This window comes from Synchiropus splendidus, chromosome 4, assembly GCF_027744825.2.
Source record: "Synchiropus splendidus isolate RoL2022-P1 chromosome 4, RoL_Sspl_1.0, whole genome shotgun sequence".
Lineage (NCBI taxonomy): Eukaryota > Metazoa > Chordata > Actinopteri > Syngnathiformes > Callionymidae > Synchiropus > Synchiropus splendidus.
Genome location: NC_071337.1, coordinates 32,185,495 through 32,206,004, shown reverse-complemented (window position 1 = coordinate 32,206,004; position 20,510 = coordinate 32,185,495). Strand labels below are relative to the sequence as shown.

The window sequence follows — 20,510 nt, the reverse complement described above, 5'->3', positions numbered from 1 at the left end:
CCTTAACTTAGCCATCCAAAACAAATGGCTAACCTTAACCAGGACTCTGAACCAAACTTAAACCTAATTATAATGACCTAGTTTATGATGAGATTTCATCCTCAAATTGATGGATAAAACGGTTAATATGTGGAGATATGATATGGCCAAATAGTTCTAACCAAGCCAAATGCCCTCACAAGGAAGTGTTTTTCCTAGAATTGGTCCTCACAAGAATAAATAAACCAAACCTACCCACCCTACCCTGTTTGTCTCCATGTATCCTGTATGGGATTCCTACCTCTGTAACTGAAAACACACTAGCATGAACCTAGTCAAGGATGACAATCAAGTCTTTCATATCATTTTATGTGAACATTCCAAACTTACAAAGCTCATGATGAAAATACAAAAGACACAACACAAAAATGTAACAGACAATAAGGACACAGAAGAAACAGAGTCGGAGAGGATTGCTTGCAGCAGAGATATTAAATAACTACTGGATGACTGACATTAGCTGTGCAGCGGTGTACACGCTAGCGCATGGCATGTTAGACAAACATGGCACAGCGCTAAATTGTTAGGTGAAGACTGAGGATTGAACAGCAGCAGCATCGTAGAGGAACCAACCAAACTTGGAAACCACCTCTTCTTCTACCTCCTTGCAGAAAAAGTCTGTTATGGCAAACCTAATAATGCTGAGGAAGAGGTGGAGTTGGATGTCCAGGCACTCAAGGCCTCCTGAACCAGCTCATAGCAGAACTGGTACTGTTCCTGCACAAGAGTAAAGGCTCGTATTAGAAAGGTAACAGCATTATGGGTGGCATGACGAGCGACAACACTCACCATGGTTTCCAGCATGTTGGGTTTAGCGTTGCACACAGTTTTGGCAGAAAAAAAGACGTCAACAGTGTTGTGATGACGAATCATTTCTAGGATCGAGGTGCAAATGCAGAAGACACCACTTTGTCCACCGCCGTTTCTGCTCACATAGAGAAAAAACACCTTTCAGTCTCAACGACAGGCATGGTGAGGGTCACACAGAGAGGACGACCTACAGGCAGTGGACAAGGGTGCGACCCTCTCCGCTCTCCATCTGCAGGTGCAGGACCTGCTCCAGGAGACCGAGGAAGGCTCTCTTAGAGGTGGGAACATCCCGGTATGGAGACCAGCGAAGGAACTGGAAGTGATGCACGGCCAGAGGGCGTTCATGGGCCTGCACACAGTTACGTGAGAGGAATGACTTTCTTCCTCCTCGCTCTTCAAAATCATCAAGTGAGCTATTGAGGATCCTGAAGCACCAGATGTGCTCCACTCATCTTGTAGACTCAGTACATCTCAGTTTATTACTACATTAGACTATTCAGTCCAGAATTTTTGAGGTGGTCATGTGCTCCGTGTTTGTTCAGGATTTCAGCATTTAGAGAGTGAATTTAAACTGAAACTTTATGATCTCTCGAGTTGTTTATTGCTTTTACAATTCAAATATTTGAGTATTACGTCAATATAGCGACATAAAAGGACAGAAAACATGATTAAAATGTTATTGTGCAACAAACCGATTCAATATTACCGGCAACAATGGTTTCTATTCTGGTACTGTCTAACAGATGTTTTTCAAAAGCATATTGCACCAAATATATATATATATACTCTTCAGTTGTTTGACTCTGTTCTCAGAGTTGAAGGTTTTGCTTTCAATACAATTCTCCCAACTCTGCCTCAAGACAAGCTTTGTCAGCGTGCCTCTACAGGCGGATTACAGACTTCCTGACTGGCCAGAGCCAGTGCATGCGGCTGGGGACGACTGTCTCAGACACTCGGACCCTCAACATCGTGAGGATCATCCTGAGGGCTGTGTTCTCTCTCCATGGCTCTTCTCCCTGTACACCACAGGTGTCAAACCAGTCCTCAAAAAAATGGATGATGCAACGTTCAGGCACCATTATAAATCGACTAACAAACAAATACAAGATACATATAACAATCTAAGAGTTTCTCGACTCTCTGGCCTTGCCTACAATGGGAATACAGCAAGACATCTGACAGCTCCTATAAGATCAGAAGAAAAAATCAATTTCCTGACTCATTCTTTCACATTCTTTCAACTCTACCCTAAATAATGGGTTCATCCCTCACACATGGAGCAAAATAAATTATAGAGATACCCAAATTGGTTACATGTAAAAAGCCCATTACTGTAATGGCATTATACTGAAGCGTCTTGCTTGGGAAATATGGATGAACACTAATAAGGAAATACAAAACGTGGAGCAACTGACCTTCAAACTGAAAGAAAATGTGTGAACTCATCAATGGAAAAATTGGACTTTATCACCACTGCTCTTTGATGATTCATGGACTTTCAATGTAAGACATTTGCTATTATTAGTGTCGTTATCGTTATTATAACTAGTACTATATTATTATTACTATAGAGGGCACTCACCTGGGACGTTTTCCACACGTGGAACAGACGGACAATAGAGTCGTCCTCATAAGTCATGGACAACAGTTCCACCCTCATGAGACCAGATTGTTGAATCCCATGATCTGGCCAGTAAGGCAGACACCTCTGGGGGTGAGACAGGAGTGTCGGGAGAAAGGAGTTGGTTTCACTTGACTTTACAGGTGCATTTGTCTGCTAGCATGGTCAATGGTGGTTGCTTTTTCTTTTTTTTCCACAGCACTCAAATGCTTGAATATATTTTGGTTGTGAGACCTTAGTTTGTTGTTCAGTCGTAATGTAGTTAGTTAGTTCAGTCATGGGTTATGTGCCAGATTTGGCCCCAGGCCTTAAGTTTCACCCGCGTATGCTCGAGGGATGACATCACTTTGGCTCACCCAGGTAGAAGTGGACTGGTTCATCTGGTTCAGCATTACTACTGTGGTACATCTGTCATCATACACGAGTCTCCAGAAGTCATCGGTGCTCCCTGGCTGAGGGTGTGACATCACCACAAAGGCCTCTGGTCGTAGGAAGCTGCTGATCCTCTCAGCGTGGATGCAGTTCTTGCTTTCGTCTTCTGTACTGACCAGATATGTGAGGTCAAGCTGCAACTCCTCCATCCTGTGAAGCCTGTCTCGCTTCCAGGGCACCACGGGATGGCTGCCCTCATCCACATCAAGGTGAGCATTTAGTGATGCCAGAGTCTTGTACAGGAGAGCAGGGCACAAGTTAAGTTTTGTTTTTCTCAACTTCTTTATTGAATGCTCTCACCTGAAACTCCTCCCTGAGGTGGGAAGTGTTGCTCTGAGAGTCTACCTTCAGCATCTCCTTGAAGGTGTGGGGGAACTCACAAACAGGAATCCCTGTCTCGCCACACAGGCACGCCTCTAACAGGGCATTGTGAATGAAGACATACTGCTCCTGCATGACCGACAACAAGTCAGACTGTGCCATCACTGCTGTGTTGTGTGTGCAACAGAGTAAAATAGAGAGTGAAAAAGACCCACCTCACTCTGGATCATGTTGATTTGTCGAGCACACAGTGTCTTCACACAGTTGTAGATGTCCACCACTCCTTCACACTCAGCCATGTCCAGCATGATGTCCAGCACAATGTAACAGCCAGTACGGCCGGCTCCGGAACTGACATGGAGACAGAATAATTAAGGTAGGTTGTGTGACAGTGTGACACAACATACTGTGAACTGTGGCTGCTCTGGTACCTGCAGTGGACCATAACTGGCCCAGCGTCGGGGGGTGTGGAGGCCTTGACCCGCCGCAGGAAAGCTAGCAGACTTGTAGCATGGGCAGGCACTCCATGCTCAGGCCACGAGGTGAAGAGGAAGTGGCGAACCTCATGCTTGGTAGGGTAACCTCTCTATCGGGAACGAGACGTGCAATTTGAAATTTTAGATGAAGCCAGAATGCATCCCTCAAGCGTAAATGTAGCTCACCCTTTCCAGGGCAAAGGTTCTAACGCTGTAGTCTGCCAGAGTTTCCGTCGCTAACAGTGAGATCTTGATGTCACCGTACACCTCGCTGTCATCAGGCCAGTACTTGCAGCATTTGACCTGCACAGAGTTGATCTGCATTCACCTCAGGCAAGGATGCTTAAACAATATGGCATTTTAGACAGCTCATAATGTGCTATTTGACTGTGGCTCACAGTCAATCCTCATACAAACTAAAGCATGTTTCCAGACTATGGAAATGAACCCGGGTCTTCTCGTCTTCTCTCTCACCTCACCATACAACCATTTCGTTTTTATGTAATGCACCCAACAATGGTTGCAATGCGTGCAAAAGAAGACAGTAGCATAGATGCAACTTACTCTGCCCATTTCCACCAATCTGGTGATCATGACAATCGTGATGCAGTTTTCCTGCCAAACCATCCTCCAAAAGTGATTTATGGTTTCTTCGGTGGGACCTGGAGTAAAGCAGCAGATGGACACAGGAGTGGGAGAAGTTTGATCAAGATGGTGTGATAAAAAGTCCTGAGTGTGACCATATCTTGTCATGTGAATATTTCCCATGTTATATTTTCTGACTGTCCTACATGACGTGTTTAACCATTGCATTACATCATTATACAGATCCACATATGTGCCTCTAAATAAGTTCAATGCTGTCAATGAACATATAAAGTAACTATAACTATAAAAATAACAATTTCTTGGACTTTAGACCATAATCTCAGTGGATGGAAAACATGGATGATAGGATTAAAAACAGAAATGTATGTGTGTATGTCATGAATTACAACAAAGACACTATTATTTTCTGAATAAACTGAGTACACCTTGAAAGAACACATCCACAAAAACTCACCTTCTGTGGCAATGAAGCGGTTTGGCCGCTGGTAGCCCTGGAAAAGACAGAGTTACTCAGGAAGATCAATAGAGGGCAACTCAGTGTATGCAACTTGCAGTAAAGAAAACACGGTAGGTATCGTGTCTATTTAGTGTTCTGAGAGTAAACGCAGCTGAAAAGGTCTGAAAGCTCTAATCATGAATTTAACACCAATATAGGAGGAGATTGACAAATATGCATCTCCACTTTTGTTCTGTAATGATTTGAATGACGCTGCAGCAAATTGGACTTACATCAAAAAAATTTGCGGTGATAGAATCTGGGGCAGGGTCTGTCAATATGGGGTGCAGTTTCACTCGATGTCGATCATCTGCAAAGCCAAAACATAGGTTGAAAATGTACTGCACCGTCTACAGAATAACTGGACAGTGTAACAGGAAACCTGAATCCATTCAGAGCACTATGTGTCTCCTCTTTAAGTGTACTTACTCTGTGACCAACTGACACTGATGATATAAAATACTCTATTATGAACATGCCTGAACATCAGCCTTCCATCTCTCCTTTAGATTCCTTTGGGTTCAGACTTGTATTTGCTCACGGTACAAAAAAATACACAGATATTTTTTGCCAGGAATTGAAAGCAGGCCAAGTGAGTGACTGCACCAAACAGAAATCAAACAGCTACGACCATCTCATTAACCTATTGATTAGGACTTTAGTGTGAATTATGACTTTAAATTCGGAAATTGCTATCCTCAAGAAAAATGTGATAATACTGGTTAGTTGTTCCATGATTGCACACAAAATGAGAGATTGATGGCTGGAACTTACAGTTGCGCTTCTTCTTCAAATGATCTCGACCGTTGAAGAAACTCTGTAAAGTGACACTGATGAGTTACACTGATTTTATTCCACCACAGGAGAAACAATGATACAACCTCGTATTCCTCCTTAAAGCTGTATCCATTTGCTGTCTTCATCAGGCTGATGTGTTGGAAGAGGTCATTGACCCTGACAGCTGGATGAAGCTGCCCTGTGTGGTACAGCAAGGGCACATGATGCTGCGGGCTGCCCCCTAGTGGACTAGAACACTCACTGATGGAACTGGGCTCTTCTGCTCACACAAAGAAGAACTCAGTTGGACTGAATATTGACAAGTTGTAGTCCCATCACTGCGGTTTTACCTCGAGTCTCCATAATGGAGTGGCCCATTAGCTCTTCAGGTAGAAGAGAGCTCTGGTCTCGCTCGCCTCTCTGCCGCCAGGCTTGCTGCTTATAGCACATAGGTGACCTCTTTATGGTCAAATGCTTCCTTCTAATGGTGGGAGAAAAGAGTGACCATTGATGGAGGAGAAAATATGGAGGTGGACATCACAGAGATTGTGGGAGAACTTACAGGAAGTAAGAAGAGAAATGGCTTCTGGTGGCATGAGGGAAGAATGTGGAGACAGGGGAGCAAAAAGATTCTTGAGAATTCGTACACAACTACATATTCCGCTCAGGGTTTGCTTTTTACACAACTTTCTGTGCCACATATCGAAGGATCAGAAAGTTGACCTCAAATGAAGCCACTCTGTAGGTGAATTTTGAATCCATCAAAATGACAACAAAAATAAACACAGTTCTAGGATATACATTGGACAAAAATACCACGTTTGTATTTGCTTTTTCTATCAACTCAAAATAACAGTTGCTCTCAAATATTGTTCACAAATCTGTCTAAAGGCTGACAGTGAGGACAGGTGTGGCACACCAGGATGCCTTTCAGACAGCATGAACATTGCTCATCAAGTTGGCATGTCCAGCGAGTCTACTGGCCATGCAAGAACTGGGCTGTTTTCAGCTCTTTTGAGAGGTTATTTTCTGTGTATAGAAGAAGTTTTTGATCTTTTATGGCCAGCGCATTAAAATGGAAGCAAAAAAAGTGCTTTTTGTTCAGTGAGCAATGCCTTGTTTCATTGTGTAAATGGGGTTTATAATATGAAATTTAATCTGATATGACGTTCAGTGTATTTTACACATTAATCAATAAATACAATGGAAATGGGTAAATCATTTTCAAATATAAAGTCATCTAACAGATTTTAAAATGCCTTTTCTGTTCCTTAACCCCTTGAGTGCCAATATGGTGCCAAATGAGAGCGGCATCATTGTGGAATTCAAGTAAGGCAAGCTGCCAATTTCAAACCTGATGTAGTCACTACTTTACACAAACAGGTGGTGAACAGGTCTAACTTTTGCTTTGGAGTAAATAGAGATTTTCAACCCTGGTCTAGGAGACTTTTGTAGTAGCGGCAAAAGAAAGACCTGCAGAGTGAAATTGTGTAGACAATGTAATTCCAAGAGGAATATTCACACTCTGAAGATGATCCTACAGAAGACTGAAAGTGCTGAAGCATTGCTTTCACTGCGTCTCGTGAGAGCAGTCTGGCTAGTCTAACTCGGTCGACCATCTGACTCACCGTTTCTTGATGAAGATGCTGACACTCAGCAGAAGAACCAGAACAAGCGGGCCCCCAAAACAGACCCCCAAGATCAGACCAATGTCCTCAGCATGCTGGGAAACTTCCATAGCTTGTTTGGAATCCTTCCAGGCAACTGCAACACAGGGGTTAGGGTTTGAAAGAAAAGGTCTATACTCTTGTTGGTCAGTCTGACCTGATTGAGTTCATTAAAGCATTCAGTTTTGTTGAATAAAGACTGGATGGACAACCGAGCACATGGCACTGCTGTCACACTCCTCCTTAGAAAAACTCGGCACTGGGGTCCATATGCTGCTAAAGCACCCTGCTAACTCTACCCTAACCAACCCAATCCCACTACCAACCACACTCGAAGGTTCAAGCAAATGAAGCAATCACAGACACAAGCAAGCTGTGGAGCCCTTACTTTTCCACATGGTAGTTGACAGATATGGAGGTTCAGCTTCACATTAAGATGCTACATGAGTTCCTGCCAAGACCAAGGACCAGGCAAATTCAGAACTGATGAGGACCAGGGTGCTTATGGCAATACACAAACAAAGTCAAGTCGCAAACAGAAGTCCCCAAATTGTTAGTACTATTAATAGTACTGCACCAAGGTTTCCATTCAAATGAATGAAAATGTTTGAAAGCCCTGCAGGACTCTCTGCAAAGCCAGAGGAAGACATGTTCTAAAAGGTTGTCGCTACTCTCCCTTTGTAGGAACACAGAGTGACTTGTCATTGTGGGATAGGCCATTCTGTGTTACTTACATTTAAATAAGATGTTGAAACAATGATTACCTTTTGTGGCTATCAGAAAGCAGTTCACTCTGACTTCCTGTTGAAGACAAGCATCATGGATAAAATATGTATTTCCAACTGAGAAACTACAGTACAAGAGGGACAATTGGTCAGTACCCCTCTAGCGTGACTGGCGGCCTGCAGGTAAATCAGGTAACTGGCAGTGGGGTCCAGTGGGACATTCCAGTAGCCACTGTAGGTGAGATTGTCTCCCACAATGAAGGGTCTCATCTCTGGTAGACTGTCAGGGGCCAGCTCAGCTGTGTAGTACCACGGACCACCTCTGGTCTGAGCTTCCGTGTAGGAGGTAGATGTGGAGAAACAGTCCGGTCTTCCAGTATCTCTGACCATCTCATGATATCTGGTTTCATCAACAACCACCACTTGGTAAGCACTGAGGAGGACACATAGGCATATGGTTGAATATGTTGCTACTGAAACAGTCAAAAAACAGAAAAAGCCACTTGGCACTCTGCCGTTAAGCAACATTTCATTATAGCATTGTTTGCCAATATTTACTTCGAGTTTCTGAGCCGAGACAATGAGGACGAAGATTCAGAGACTGGATGTGGGGATCCTGAGAGATGTACAGTAATTGTAGCTTTACTTCAATATTACCAGTCGGTCAGCTCATACAATTTGACATAATTTCACCGCCACAACCTTATATTTCTGTCAACACACAACCACACAATATTCACACAACCTTCTCCAGTTCAATGCAGACGATAGGGAAGTGACGTTTCCAAAGATGCTTCATGTCACTGACGGTTTGCTGCCGCATGAATCCGATAACTTTTGGAAACCTTCCCAGAAGGGGAACTTTTGGTGACAGTTCTTTGTTTCAGGGTAAACACTTCTTAACTTAACTGTTGTGGCAGATCACATTATGACAGTTCTGAAGCAAATACACCAACTTGCGTATCAGGGCAGATTTAAGACACTTTACCTACCTGACTGGAGACCCCTGGGCACTGGCTGGTTGAAGCAGAACCGTGATGGTGTTTTCTGTTTCCGTCAGTGGAGGTGGTACTCTCTCATATTCGAATAAGGGGGCTGCCATGTGCAGAGCACAACACAACGTTAAATATCATAAACAACATGTACAGTTTTTCTGCTTCCTCAGTACCCATCACTGCTTTTTTGTTGAGTTTCCATGTTAAAATTAGAAGACAAACAAAACAAACACCTTTACTTTATAAGAGTATTAGACAGCACAGAATGATTTCAATGAGGACATAATGGAAACAATTCTTTAAATCAAGGGAATCAGTAGCACTGCTGCCTCTCAGCAAGAAGGTTCAGGGTTTGAAGCTCTGGACCTTTCTGGGTGGAGTTTGCATGTTCTCTCTGCGCACGCATGGATTTTCTCCAGGTATTCCAGACTAAAGTCTAAAGACATGCTCACTAGGTCAATTGGACACTCTAAAATTGCCCCAAGGTGTGTGAGCCCTGCGATGGACTGGCGACCTGTCTCTCATCCAATGACTGCTGGGATAGGCTCCAGCACTCCCCAAAACCCTGAACAGGACTAAGCGCTGGTTAAGTGAAGATGGATGTATGCATGTATAATGTTGCTGCAGTACAAATTGGGTGTCTGACAATGTTGAGTTCTTGTTATTGTTGTCGGACTTGTATTAAATTAACAGGACTTCTCCTTGTTACAAAGCCTGTTAATACCCCTAGGTCTAGATATTGGGTGCCAAGTTGAGCTGGATCCACTGAGACAGTGTCACCACGATAACCAACAGAAAATTGAAAAGCCTCACCAGAAGAGTTGGTGGTAAATTCAGAGCTTGTTGTCGGGCCAAAACCTTTTGAAGTCCGAGCCCGGATTGACACCAAGTAGGTGGTTCCTGGATGGAAAGTTGTGAAATTGTGTAGAGTCTCATTCCTCAGCTTGTAAACGGTACGGCGGGGGCTGTTGATGTTGATGTTGGGGTCACTGGATGCTACAATCTGGTAGCTGATCTTTTGGAGAAAACAAATCAACAGCTTATGTGAAAGAAAAAAAAACTACTAAAGCACCATTCTGCATGACTAAAACAAACAATTTAAAAAAGATGGTGAATAATATTGAATAACTTCCAAAACCTCATATTGTGTGATGATGCCGTTGGGCTCTGATGGCTCCTCCCACTTGAAGATGATCATGTCTTCGAGTGCAGTGAAGACCAGGGACTCTTTTGCAACAACCCCAGGAACTGAAGCAGAATGGCAGTTATCGTAACAAGGCAGCACATGTGTAAACCGGAAAAACTAACTCAAACATCACTTACTGTCCTCTTCTGTCATGAAAGTGACTTCACTGCTTTCCTTTCGGCCCTCAGGGTTGGCCAGAGCCAGGTGGATGTGGATGGAGCAGAAAGGTGGAAGATATTTGAGCCTGAATTGGAAAGCGTTTCGATCTAAAGAGAAACACTCTGAGATGGTGGCATTGCCGAACCCTGCGGGGGTGCTGTAACGGTAACACAGGGACACCCAGAAGTTGTGGCAACGCGTCAGATTATAGCCATAAGACTCCCACTGGAGATCTAACTGTCTTGGCTGGATCTCCGTGGCTGTGAGGCCCTGTATGGCTCTTATTGGCTCTGAGGGTGAAAGCACAACATTTTATTAGGTAAATACTTTTACAAGATCATCAGCTGAACACAAAAACAGACACAAAACAAAAGATAAGTTTCATGTCCAGAAAGTTGTAGGGACACACATCAGTGCATATTGTGTGTTCATGAAAATAGCCAACCGGTTTTTGCTTCCAAGTGACTTTGATTTTTGAGTTTTCCAGTTTTCTCAACATTTTTAAAATGTTATTCTTTAGTAAATTTGATGAACACGACTTGAACCTGGTTCTGCTGCTGGTTGTATGCATGGTGATCACATTTTTTTCATGTCATTTCACAAGATTTTGGTTTGTTTACATGTCTGGTTATTGAACACAAATCAAATCAGTAATTATAAAATAAAAAATCAGGAATCACAGTAATGAATTAGTTCTATTCCTTGAATGGGCCCCAAACCCATTTGTTCTGAGAAAGGTGGGCCCTGAGATCAAAAAGGTTTAGAACCCCTGTCCTAGAGTAGGGGTTCATAACCTTTTGAATGGACCTGGGGCCCATTCAATAAAACTGATTCATTACTCTTGATTTCATTTGTGATCAACAACCATATTTAATCTACTTACACGTAAACAAGCCAAAACTTTGTGAAAGGACATGAAACCATGCGATCACAAAGATATTTATTTGTCATCGAAAAGTCCAGCAGAACCAGGTGCAAGTCATACCATATCATTTTTTCTTTTCAAGAACTTCTCCATAGTTGTTCACTATCACAAATTTGCAGCTGTCAAGTCAATTCAGTGACACACAACTGTCACCATACATGGTTCATGTATTAAAACCGAGCGTCTCGCGGCCCTCGATGCCCAAAGGTGTAACACAAAAAAACTTTTAGCGGCCCTAAAGAAGGCGTTCACGGTCCAACCATGGGCCCCGGCCGATGGTTAAGAATCACTGCTCTAGAAGACGTCCAACCATCTGTGTCGCCATCTGGTGACCGCAAACTGGAACAGCACAACACACTGCCTTAAATTGTATTTTTAATTTCACTGTGCCTGATGATATTTCATTAAATGCACTCTTTCACTTTGTATGTGTAGTCCTCATTGAACACACCAATTAATAGACTCTTTTTAAAGACCCTGTGTAGTAAAATTCTCACCTGCACACTTGGTTTTGGCAATCAGAGATGGTCCTGGTAATCCAGTGCCACCTTCCCCAGGTCTTGTGAGTACGATCCTCAGGTGATACTCTGTGTCGGGCTCCAGGTGCCAGACCTTGTAAGTAGCTGATGGAACAGCATGAGTCTCTGTCCACGTGGAATTAGTGGCATGGTACTGGATTTGTCTCTGGATGACGGGTCCATCTCCAACTATGGCATCAGTGTTGAGCTGTATAATCAGATGGGTGGCCCCAGCACGCAACAGCAGAGGAGGGCCAGATGCTCTCGGCTGCCCTTGAAGCACAATATATGGTTTTAATATTTGCTCCATACGCAATTATCAACAAAAAAACTGCACCTTCAAACTCCAGTTATGTATCAAATATAACTGGCAAAACACCAATCATGGGTGGCTTCAGAGTTTCTCTAGCATCAAAATCACATTGGACGGGGGGCCTGAACAGGAATACCATGACTTTGGCAAAATTGTTAGTGTTCCTTCAATTTCTTTTGACCATGAAGAACCCTGAAACTCCCCCAGTTTTGTCACCTGTTTTCTCAACAATTTGTGTGGCAGAGAGGCAGATGAATTGAATTGTTGGACCTACCTTTGACTATCATTTCTCCAAAGTTGGACACTGCAGCACCATGGGAGGATAAAGTGATGCAGCGATAGAAGTCATGGCCACTAAGCCGTGCTTCTGTGTGAAATGTCGCCATCAGCCGACGCTGCCCCAGTCGCAGCAGCTCCGATGGCACCATGACAGACCCGTTTCTTTTCTAACCAAATTAATGAAAAGATACACATCATAAACAATGCCTGCGCTAATAAATGGAATTTCTACCCACAATACTGATCCGAGGACTGCTACATCAGACTGCACTATAGGAAAGAGCTAACAATGGCAGCAATCAAGAGACTTACTTTCTAGTCTATACTTTGATTTAATTCAAGCAATATGAACTAATGTACACACGGACGTTCGGATTTGGGAAGCAGAAGGAAACCAAACAAAGCAAACAGGAGTTGCCTTGATTTCTGCCGCAATTTGTTTTTATTGCAGAGGGCTTGTCTGAAATCTGAATGTCTAGAAATGTGCATTGGATTTGAATGCTTTTATTTTGTTATCTAACCTTACATCCTCTTTTCTTTATCCCAAATCAACATTTCATTCATCTGCAAAACATTTTAATATAGTTATTTGTAATCATGTACACAGAGTAAGTATATACAAATTAGCCCAAGATTAACAAGGCTATATTCTCCGCCTTGCACAGGGGAAAGGACAGTATATATGGGAATACATAGAATACATAAAATGGAAAATGTGATTTTATTATTATTCCTGCGAACAACACAATGCAACTGCCTTCCATTGCAATTCCCTGCTGTTTGTCAGTCTGTGCTTGAACCAATTAGAAATGTTCAAAGATGTACGCTCTCTCAAAACTGCCATACTTACCTCTAATAAAAATGAGTCACTTTCTGAGATTTTCCCCGAGGCAACACACTGGATCGTGGTATTTTGTCCCACATTAACCTCCATTTCACCCAACCATGACAGATGTGGTACATTATCTACGGAATCATGAACACAGTTTTTATACAAAGACGAATAAATAACAAAAGAAAACTGTCCTTAACTCTAGCTCCATTATTTATAAGACCATGTGCCAAACAGGTAATGCATATTCTACAAACAAGTTAGGAAAGCAGATGCTAGTCAGAAACTTACAGCAGGGATAGTTGAGCAGCACAATGTCATCTATTGCGATATAGCCACTCTTCTCCTCAGACACTGTCGCTTCAAAGATGACCTGAGGACATAGTGGAATTGTATTAGAATGAAAAAAACAAGTTTGATAAACTAAAAGTAAACTCTTATGTTTGTGACCCTTAAAAAGGGCCGTATATTAAATATTATATTAAAAGAGGATAAGAAAACTGCAGCAATTAAGTTGATTTAAGTTGCCCGTCATTCAGGATTAAGGTGGATTAAGAAAACCCACTTGATACACTATAACAAAGAGTAGAAAAGATGTGCAACAGATTAGGTTGGTGAAGGATGGGGAAGGCAATGTGTCACCAACTGAACTATGAACTAATGAAGGGAGAGAACGAGAGAGAGGACAGAGTAGGTCAGAAGGAGTTGCACTGTGTTGTGTGGAGAAAACCTATGAGTGAGTGAGCGTGCAGATGAGTAGGAGGAGAAGCAGGAGAGGTGAAGCTACCAGCTGAAAAACCAAGACATAATATGTGAGAGAAATGAGAAATGAGAGAATGGCAGGAGGGTCGGTGAAGTCGCAGAGACCAGAGGTCGTGCAAACAGATGACAATCATTATTTTGGATGACTCATATATAGTCAAGGTCAGAGAAGACAAATGCCAGGAGTGATCTGTGACTGGAGAATAGCAGCAGCTCAAACTCAGGCCTGCCGATGAGGTTCATGGATGCAGTCTATGACAACATAAGGATGAGGAAAAGTGTAACTGGGGAGGATGATCGAGAGAATTAAAATCTGTTATTGTATTATGAGTTACTTGTATCTGTACCTGATGTCTGCAAATACTGAAATGTCATTACTCATCCAAATTGGTATCGAGACCGCCCTAAAAAAGTGAATTGCAGTTGCAAGGACCTGAGCAACCTAAATGGAACCTAAATACTTCACAATATACCTACGGTTATAGTTATTCACCTGGTATTCGCTGGGCCAATATGTGCTGACTGCTAACTCCACCTGGTGCCACTGCTGGCCCTGGGAGCCAGAGATGTTCCATACTGCAAAGCCCTTGATGTCATCGTCCACCTTGATGTAGACCTGCAAGTCTCCTGGACTGTGGTCATTGCCAGCGTAAATGTAGTAGCTGAACTGGATGCAATGGGTGTCGTTCTCAATGAGGGGGGGCAGCAGCAGTTGAGCCCTCTGCCCACCCAACTGCCTTGAGGAGTTGATCATCATGAAGGACCCTGAAAGAAGAATTATCGTCTTGACATGGTTGATGCATCTATCTGTCCATCGATACAAAACTAATGGACAAACCTCCTATTCTTGCAAATACAACCCAATATACAAATGTATAGCTGGGTTGACATACATCTGTGGTCTTTGTTCTGTGAACTCAAATTTCAGACTGGATATGGAGAAAGCTATTTCTAGCACAAATGTTGCAGCTCTCCTAAGGCTTTACTGTCTCACTAGTGGAAAGGTATCTCAACCTGCCAGAAGATGGTGCACACTAACCTCCCGGCTACTTCACAGGCACTTGGATGACCCTAGGAAAGCAACCAATGCTTCTATTTGCTGAATTCAAACCAACCAATCAGGGTGCCGGGGTCGCTTGTTCTGCTTTGCATTTGAAAGACTCTCGCTGACCCAGGATTACCGGCTGGGATGGAGCAGCTGAACAGTTAGGTGGGGGGAGGCAGGGAGGTAGACAGACAAAGGATGGATCCCAACAGAAGGAGGGATAGACTCTCCTCCCCCAATTTCACACAATGGCCCCCTTCACGCTTGGTTACTTCAGTGGATTTTCCAGATAGATATCTTTAACCCATTAAAGAACTTAATTGAATACACATAATGTATTGATATTTTTCTCTTTCAAACCATGAAGCCCAGAGGTGTTGTGTGACCAGTTTGGTCCCAGCTTTGGTAGTGTCCCTGAGCAAGACACCTGAATGATGCTCACACCATGAATGATGAGTAAATGTGTCTCTTGGCTCATAGTACTGAGTAACCATGGATATGCTTATACGAGCTAGGAGGAAGTGGTTCAGACCAGGTCACAAGGTTCCTCTCACAAAATACTTTTCATGGCAGTAACAAGTCAGGAGTCTGCAGCCCCAGAAATCACCTGTCTACAAGGGAAGACAGGAAGCGAAACAAAAACTTCAAGTTCAATATCACAACTGCAGAAAATATATTAAAACATGAAGAGTCTAATCATTACTTTTGTGGTGACGGAGACTTTTTTTACATATACCAAACTCAACTTCGGCAATTGCCATGATGTCATTCAGTTCCGTAGTTCATAGGCATATTTCATCAGACAACAAAACAAACTTGTCAGAATGAAGATACTTTCATGACGTCCAAAATCGTCCATGTGTTTGTGTGCTACTTTGTACAAACCTTGGGGGAGGTCAGTCGGAGAGTCAGGCCACATGTAAGTTGAGATCTGTTGCCAATCGAAGTCGTCATCCTGTCCTTGCCTGTATGCACACAGCGTTGAATGTGACTCCTCATCAAATGAGCAGCCAGCTAGAGATGAGATATGATCAAGTTAACTTCATAAGCACATATATATTTGGAATATACATTTGAAGCATAGTGGGAACAAGGGGCAGAAATGATTAGAACTGTTTTTTCAGTCTCTGTGAAATAAAAGAAATATTGACTTGTACAGAATGTAATGTAATAATGTGGACATGTTATAAAAGAGATATATAAATGTCATATAATTTGTCATGTAAGGTATTTAAAATGGTTGGAGATTGATGTAAACATTAATTCATTAAAGTAGCAGGATATTTATTTCCATATGTTTTCACTCTGAATATGATGTAATTATCTTTTCTTCTTCTTTTCCTTTTGGCATCACCCTTCAGGGCTCACCACAGTAGATCATCCTCCTCCATCTCACCCTGTCCTCTGCTTCCTCTTCTCTCAAACCTACAAACCTCATGTCCTCCTTCACCATATCCATAAATCTCCTCTTTGACCTTCCTCTCCACCTTCTGCCTGGCAGTTCCAACCTCAACATCTTCCTACCAATGTACTGGCTATCTCTCCTCTGTACATGGGTCCCTCTCATTCACACACATGTATTCTGCGGCTAACCTTCATTCCTCTCCTTCATAAGGCAAACCTCCACCTCTATAGCTTATCTTCCACTTGCTCCCTGCCCTCACCACAGATCACAATGCCATCTGCAAACATCATTGTCAAAGAGGCTTCTTGTCTAAGCTCATCTGTTAACCTGTCCATCACCATCGCAAAAGGAAGGGGCTCAGGGCTGAGCCTTGGTGCAGTCCCACCTCCACTTTGAAGTCCTCTGTTATACCTGCAGCACACCTCACCACTGTCTTACACCTGGCATACATGTCCTGCACCGCTTGAACACACTTCTCTGCCACGCCAGACTTCCTCATACAATACCACAACTCTTCTCTTGGCACTCTGTCGTATGCTTTCTCCAGGTCCACAAAGACATAATGGAGCTCCTTCTGACCTTCTCTGTACTTCTCCATGAACATCCTCAAAGCAAACACTGCATCTGTGGAGCGCTTTTTTGGCATGAAGCAAACTGTGCACACTTAGTCTACTTTCCACTCCTCTTTCCCACAACTTCATCATATGGCTCATCGACTTTATCCCTCTATAGTTGCCACAACACTGGACATCTCCCTTGTTCTTGAAGATAGGAACCAGCACACATCTCGTCCATTCCTCAGGAATCCTCTCACTCTCAATGACCTTGTTAAATATTGTAGCCAAAAAGTCTAAAAAGCTTCCTCTTTCAACCACCACTTTGTCTTCTTCTCTGCCTTTGCCCTCTTCACCTTCCTCACCACCATGGTCATCCTGCACACCACCATCCTATGTTGTCTGACCACATTCTCACCCACTACTACTTCACAATCACTCATCTCCTTCAGGTGACATTGTCTACACAAGATGTAATCCACCTGTGTGCTCCTACCTCCACTTCTGTAAGTCATATATATATATATATATATATATATATATATATATATATATATATATATATATATATATATATATATATATATATATATATATATATATATATATATATATATATAAATAAGAGTTTTAAAATATCTAGTGAATTATGTAACTTTTACAGATGTTAGTTACTTTTCTTCCCTCAAGCAATATAAACACTTCACATTATGATGAAAACCGCATGTCTCTACTGATTGTAGACACCTGTGATGCTCATTAGTGGACACACCTTGAATTCACATGTCTGTTTGGACACATTATTTTCATACCATCATTTTGTCAAGCCTGTTTTATGAGTTTATTATTTATTTTCTTTAATTCTGTTGGAGCATGGTAGAAAAGCAATGTCTGACTTTCATTGAATCTTTTATCTAATATTACTTTTTACAGATTCAAGTCTGTGATTCAAGTCTGTGACCATTGTGAGTTTTTCTTCCATTAAATGAAGTGTCCACGTGTGTATCAGTGCTGGCAGCATTGCTGCAAAGGTTGAAGGGGTGTTGGGTCAGCCTGTCAGTGGCCAGACCATACACCACACACAGTGCCATCTTCTAAATATGGTGCCCAAGAAAGCTGGATTACAGGAACCATGTCCTATGGTCTGGGTGAACGAAGACCAACTTATTTGGTACAGATGGTGTCAAGCGTGTGTGGCAAAGACGAGGTGAGGAGTACTAAGGCAAGTGTGTCAGTCTGCATTCAGGCATGATGGTGGCAGAGTCATGAGGGCTGCCAGCACCGGGGTGCTACAGTTCCATAGAGGGAACCATGAATGGCAAATGGGTATGTGACATACTGAAGCTGAGCGTGATCCCCATCCTTCAGAAACTGGGTCATAGGGACGTATTTCAACATGATAACAATCCCAAACACACCTCCAAGACGACCACCTCAAAATTGTTGAAATTAATAAACCTCATCAGGGAAGACTCCTTCCACAGGGATCTACTGCATCTTCTTTGTTCAAGAAAATCACCCTGGATTTATGCAGACCAAATCTTTTTTTGTCTCTACAGTCAATGCAGCTGTATGAAAAAAACTACACACTATACAACATTGAATGATTCAAAATGATCTGCCAACTCCCCTTCACTGTCTCCAAAACTAAGACTGTATCTCCATATGTAATCCTACCAACCATTTGACAGATTAGATCTGCCACATCACAGACAGGAAGTAGAAGTAAGTGGAAGTAAGTACAAGGCAGGCAGAGGGAACAACAACAAAGCCTTGGGACAGGGTCGCTACTGCTTACAGATGGTTTTGTAGTGATCCCCTCATGTCCTGTTATTGTGATGTATTGAGCTGTAGATGACCCCAGTATTAGGACCATCTGCTCCAACCCTTTTGATTCCCAGATTACAAATGTAGGCCACAAAGACACGGATGTCACCTTTCGTGGTCATCGACAAACCATTAATACAACAAAGTACATCCTTGGGTGAACTGCTTCTGAGGCTAACTTGTGTTTGAATCCAAATATTGAAATGATAAATTGATGAATGGTGAAGATGTTATTTAATCTAGATGCCTTTATATGAATATCATCATGAACCAACAGCAGCTAAACAATAATGCAGGCTTCAGCAGTACTTTCAAGTTCTTGGAACTGGAGGATGAACTGTGTTTCTGTTTACTGTAGTATCCATACTGACACCAATGTATAATGTACAATTTATATAAACAAATATCATGACAAAATACATAAAATATACGGGAAGATAAGTAAATAGATCATACATAGACAATGATAAATTATATTAAAAAAAAATAAATTGTACAAATAGATGATAATCTATCAGTCCATCAGATTTGGACAGATTTTTGGACAGATTTGAACAGCGCTGGGTAGAAAAGCTGTACAACAGTAAAATCTGATGGACTGATTGATGACCCTTGTTGATAGTCAATTATTGCATCTATTTATAAATGTATTATTATCGGTGTACTATCTGTATACTTAGACTTACATCTATTTTATTTATCAATTTATTTTGTCATGATATTTGTTCAGAGTATCTATTTATTCGTCTTGTGGTGTTCGATATCTTGTGACTTCACTTTTTTTTCTTGGATATTTGTGTTATGTAGAGATCAGTAAAGTCATCCTTATTATCATTGCACTACTTTTCTAATATTGTACTAGGGATCACACCCACATTTCCTCCACCATATCACGTTTGTGTAATTACATATACGTACATATCGTTTCGTAGTTTCTAATCAAATATAAGAACGTAACACCAACATCATTATCTCAGGAAATATATCACATTCAAACCGAACAAACGACTCAGGTTTTGACAACGTTGATGCGCTGTCCACCTGACTGGGGTTTTTGAAATCTGATCTGATTTTTGAAAGACGCGGCTAACTGAGACTATAAGGGTCTCTTTTACCTTCGGAACATGTAGCTGCACAAAACAGTTGGCGACAACATCGACCAAATTAGTACTAACTTCGCAACTTTGTGGTCACAATCATTTTTTCTTAAAAAAAAAAACAGTCGGTGGTAAGTACTTCTGTAGTACTAAATATCACTACGGCTTTCATTTGTATTCAGTTATTTACCTATTGTACTGTCAACCGCAAAGATGGTGGTGGTCAGCATCAGCAGCAAAGCAGCAGCGAACATGTTGAGGGAAGTTTCAGTGCACTGCCGCTAGAAGTTAAGAGTCGAATATCCTGAGCGACCTCCCGCAGGCTGGTGGTCCATGTGTGTCGGCGCAGGACGGTCGGTGCGACACTGGGTTTTAAAATTTCCTCTCCCGAGTGATTCAAACTCGAAAAAGCAGCTCCTCCTCTCTAACGTCTTTCACTTTTCAACCAGCGCACAATCCTGCGCCCCCGTGTGGCTGAATATGTAATATAACGGAGGGAAGGAGCATTCGTTTTTGCGGGGCTGAGACAATCGAACTCTTAAGAGTATTTATCAAGTCGCTCCGTATTACTTTATTATTTACAGATAAACCCGCGGAAATGTGTTGGCGTTCCTACAAACGATGGACTAAAGAGCAAGCT

At 42.2% G+C, this 20,510-nt stretch overlaps 1 protein-coding gene across 1 annotated transcript; it reads right to left on the bottom strand.

The window, feature by feature from the left end:
* Positions 1-386: 386 nt before the first annotated feature.
* On the bottom strand, positions 387-20,279 carry ptprua (protein tyrosine phosphatase receptor type Ua). Its single transcript, XM_053862557.1, has 30 exons — positions 20,061-20,279; positions 15,873-16,001; positions 14,436-14,707; positions 13,472-13,553; positions 13,199-13,314; positions 12,344-12,515; positions 11,736-12,029; positions 10,292-10,603; positions 10,107-10,216; positions 9,782-9,983; positions 8,966-9,068; positions 8,130-8,406; positions 8,013-8,049; positions 7,210-7,345; positions 6,144-6,167; positions 5,932-6,062; positions 5,686-5,861; positions 5,579-5,621; positions 5,038-5,114; positions 4,763-4,799; positions 4,264-4,361; positions 3,886-4,002; positions 3,655-3,809; positions 3,439-3,574; positions 3,203-3,352; positions 2,827-3,135; positions 2,432-2,557; positions 1,041-1,198; positions 829-964; positions 387-756 (listed from the first exon to the last, which is right to left on the bottom strand). Exons 1-30 carry the CDS (start codon positions 20,122-20,124, stop codon positions 661-663), a joined length of 4,275 nt encoding a protein of 1,424 aa, XP_053718532.1. The 5' UTR covers positions 20,125-20,279; the 3' UTR covers positions 387-660.
* Positions 20,280-20,510: the final 231 nt, after the last annotated feature.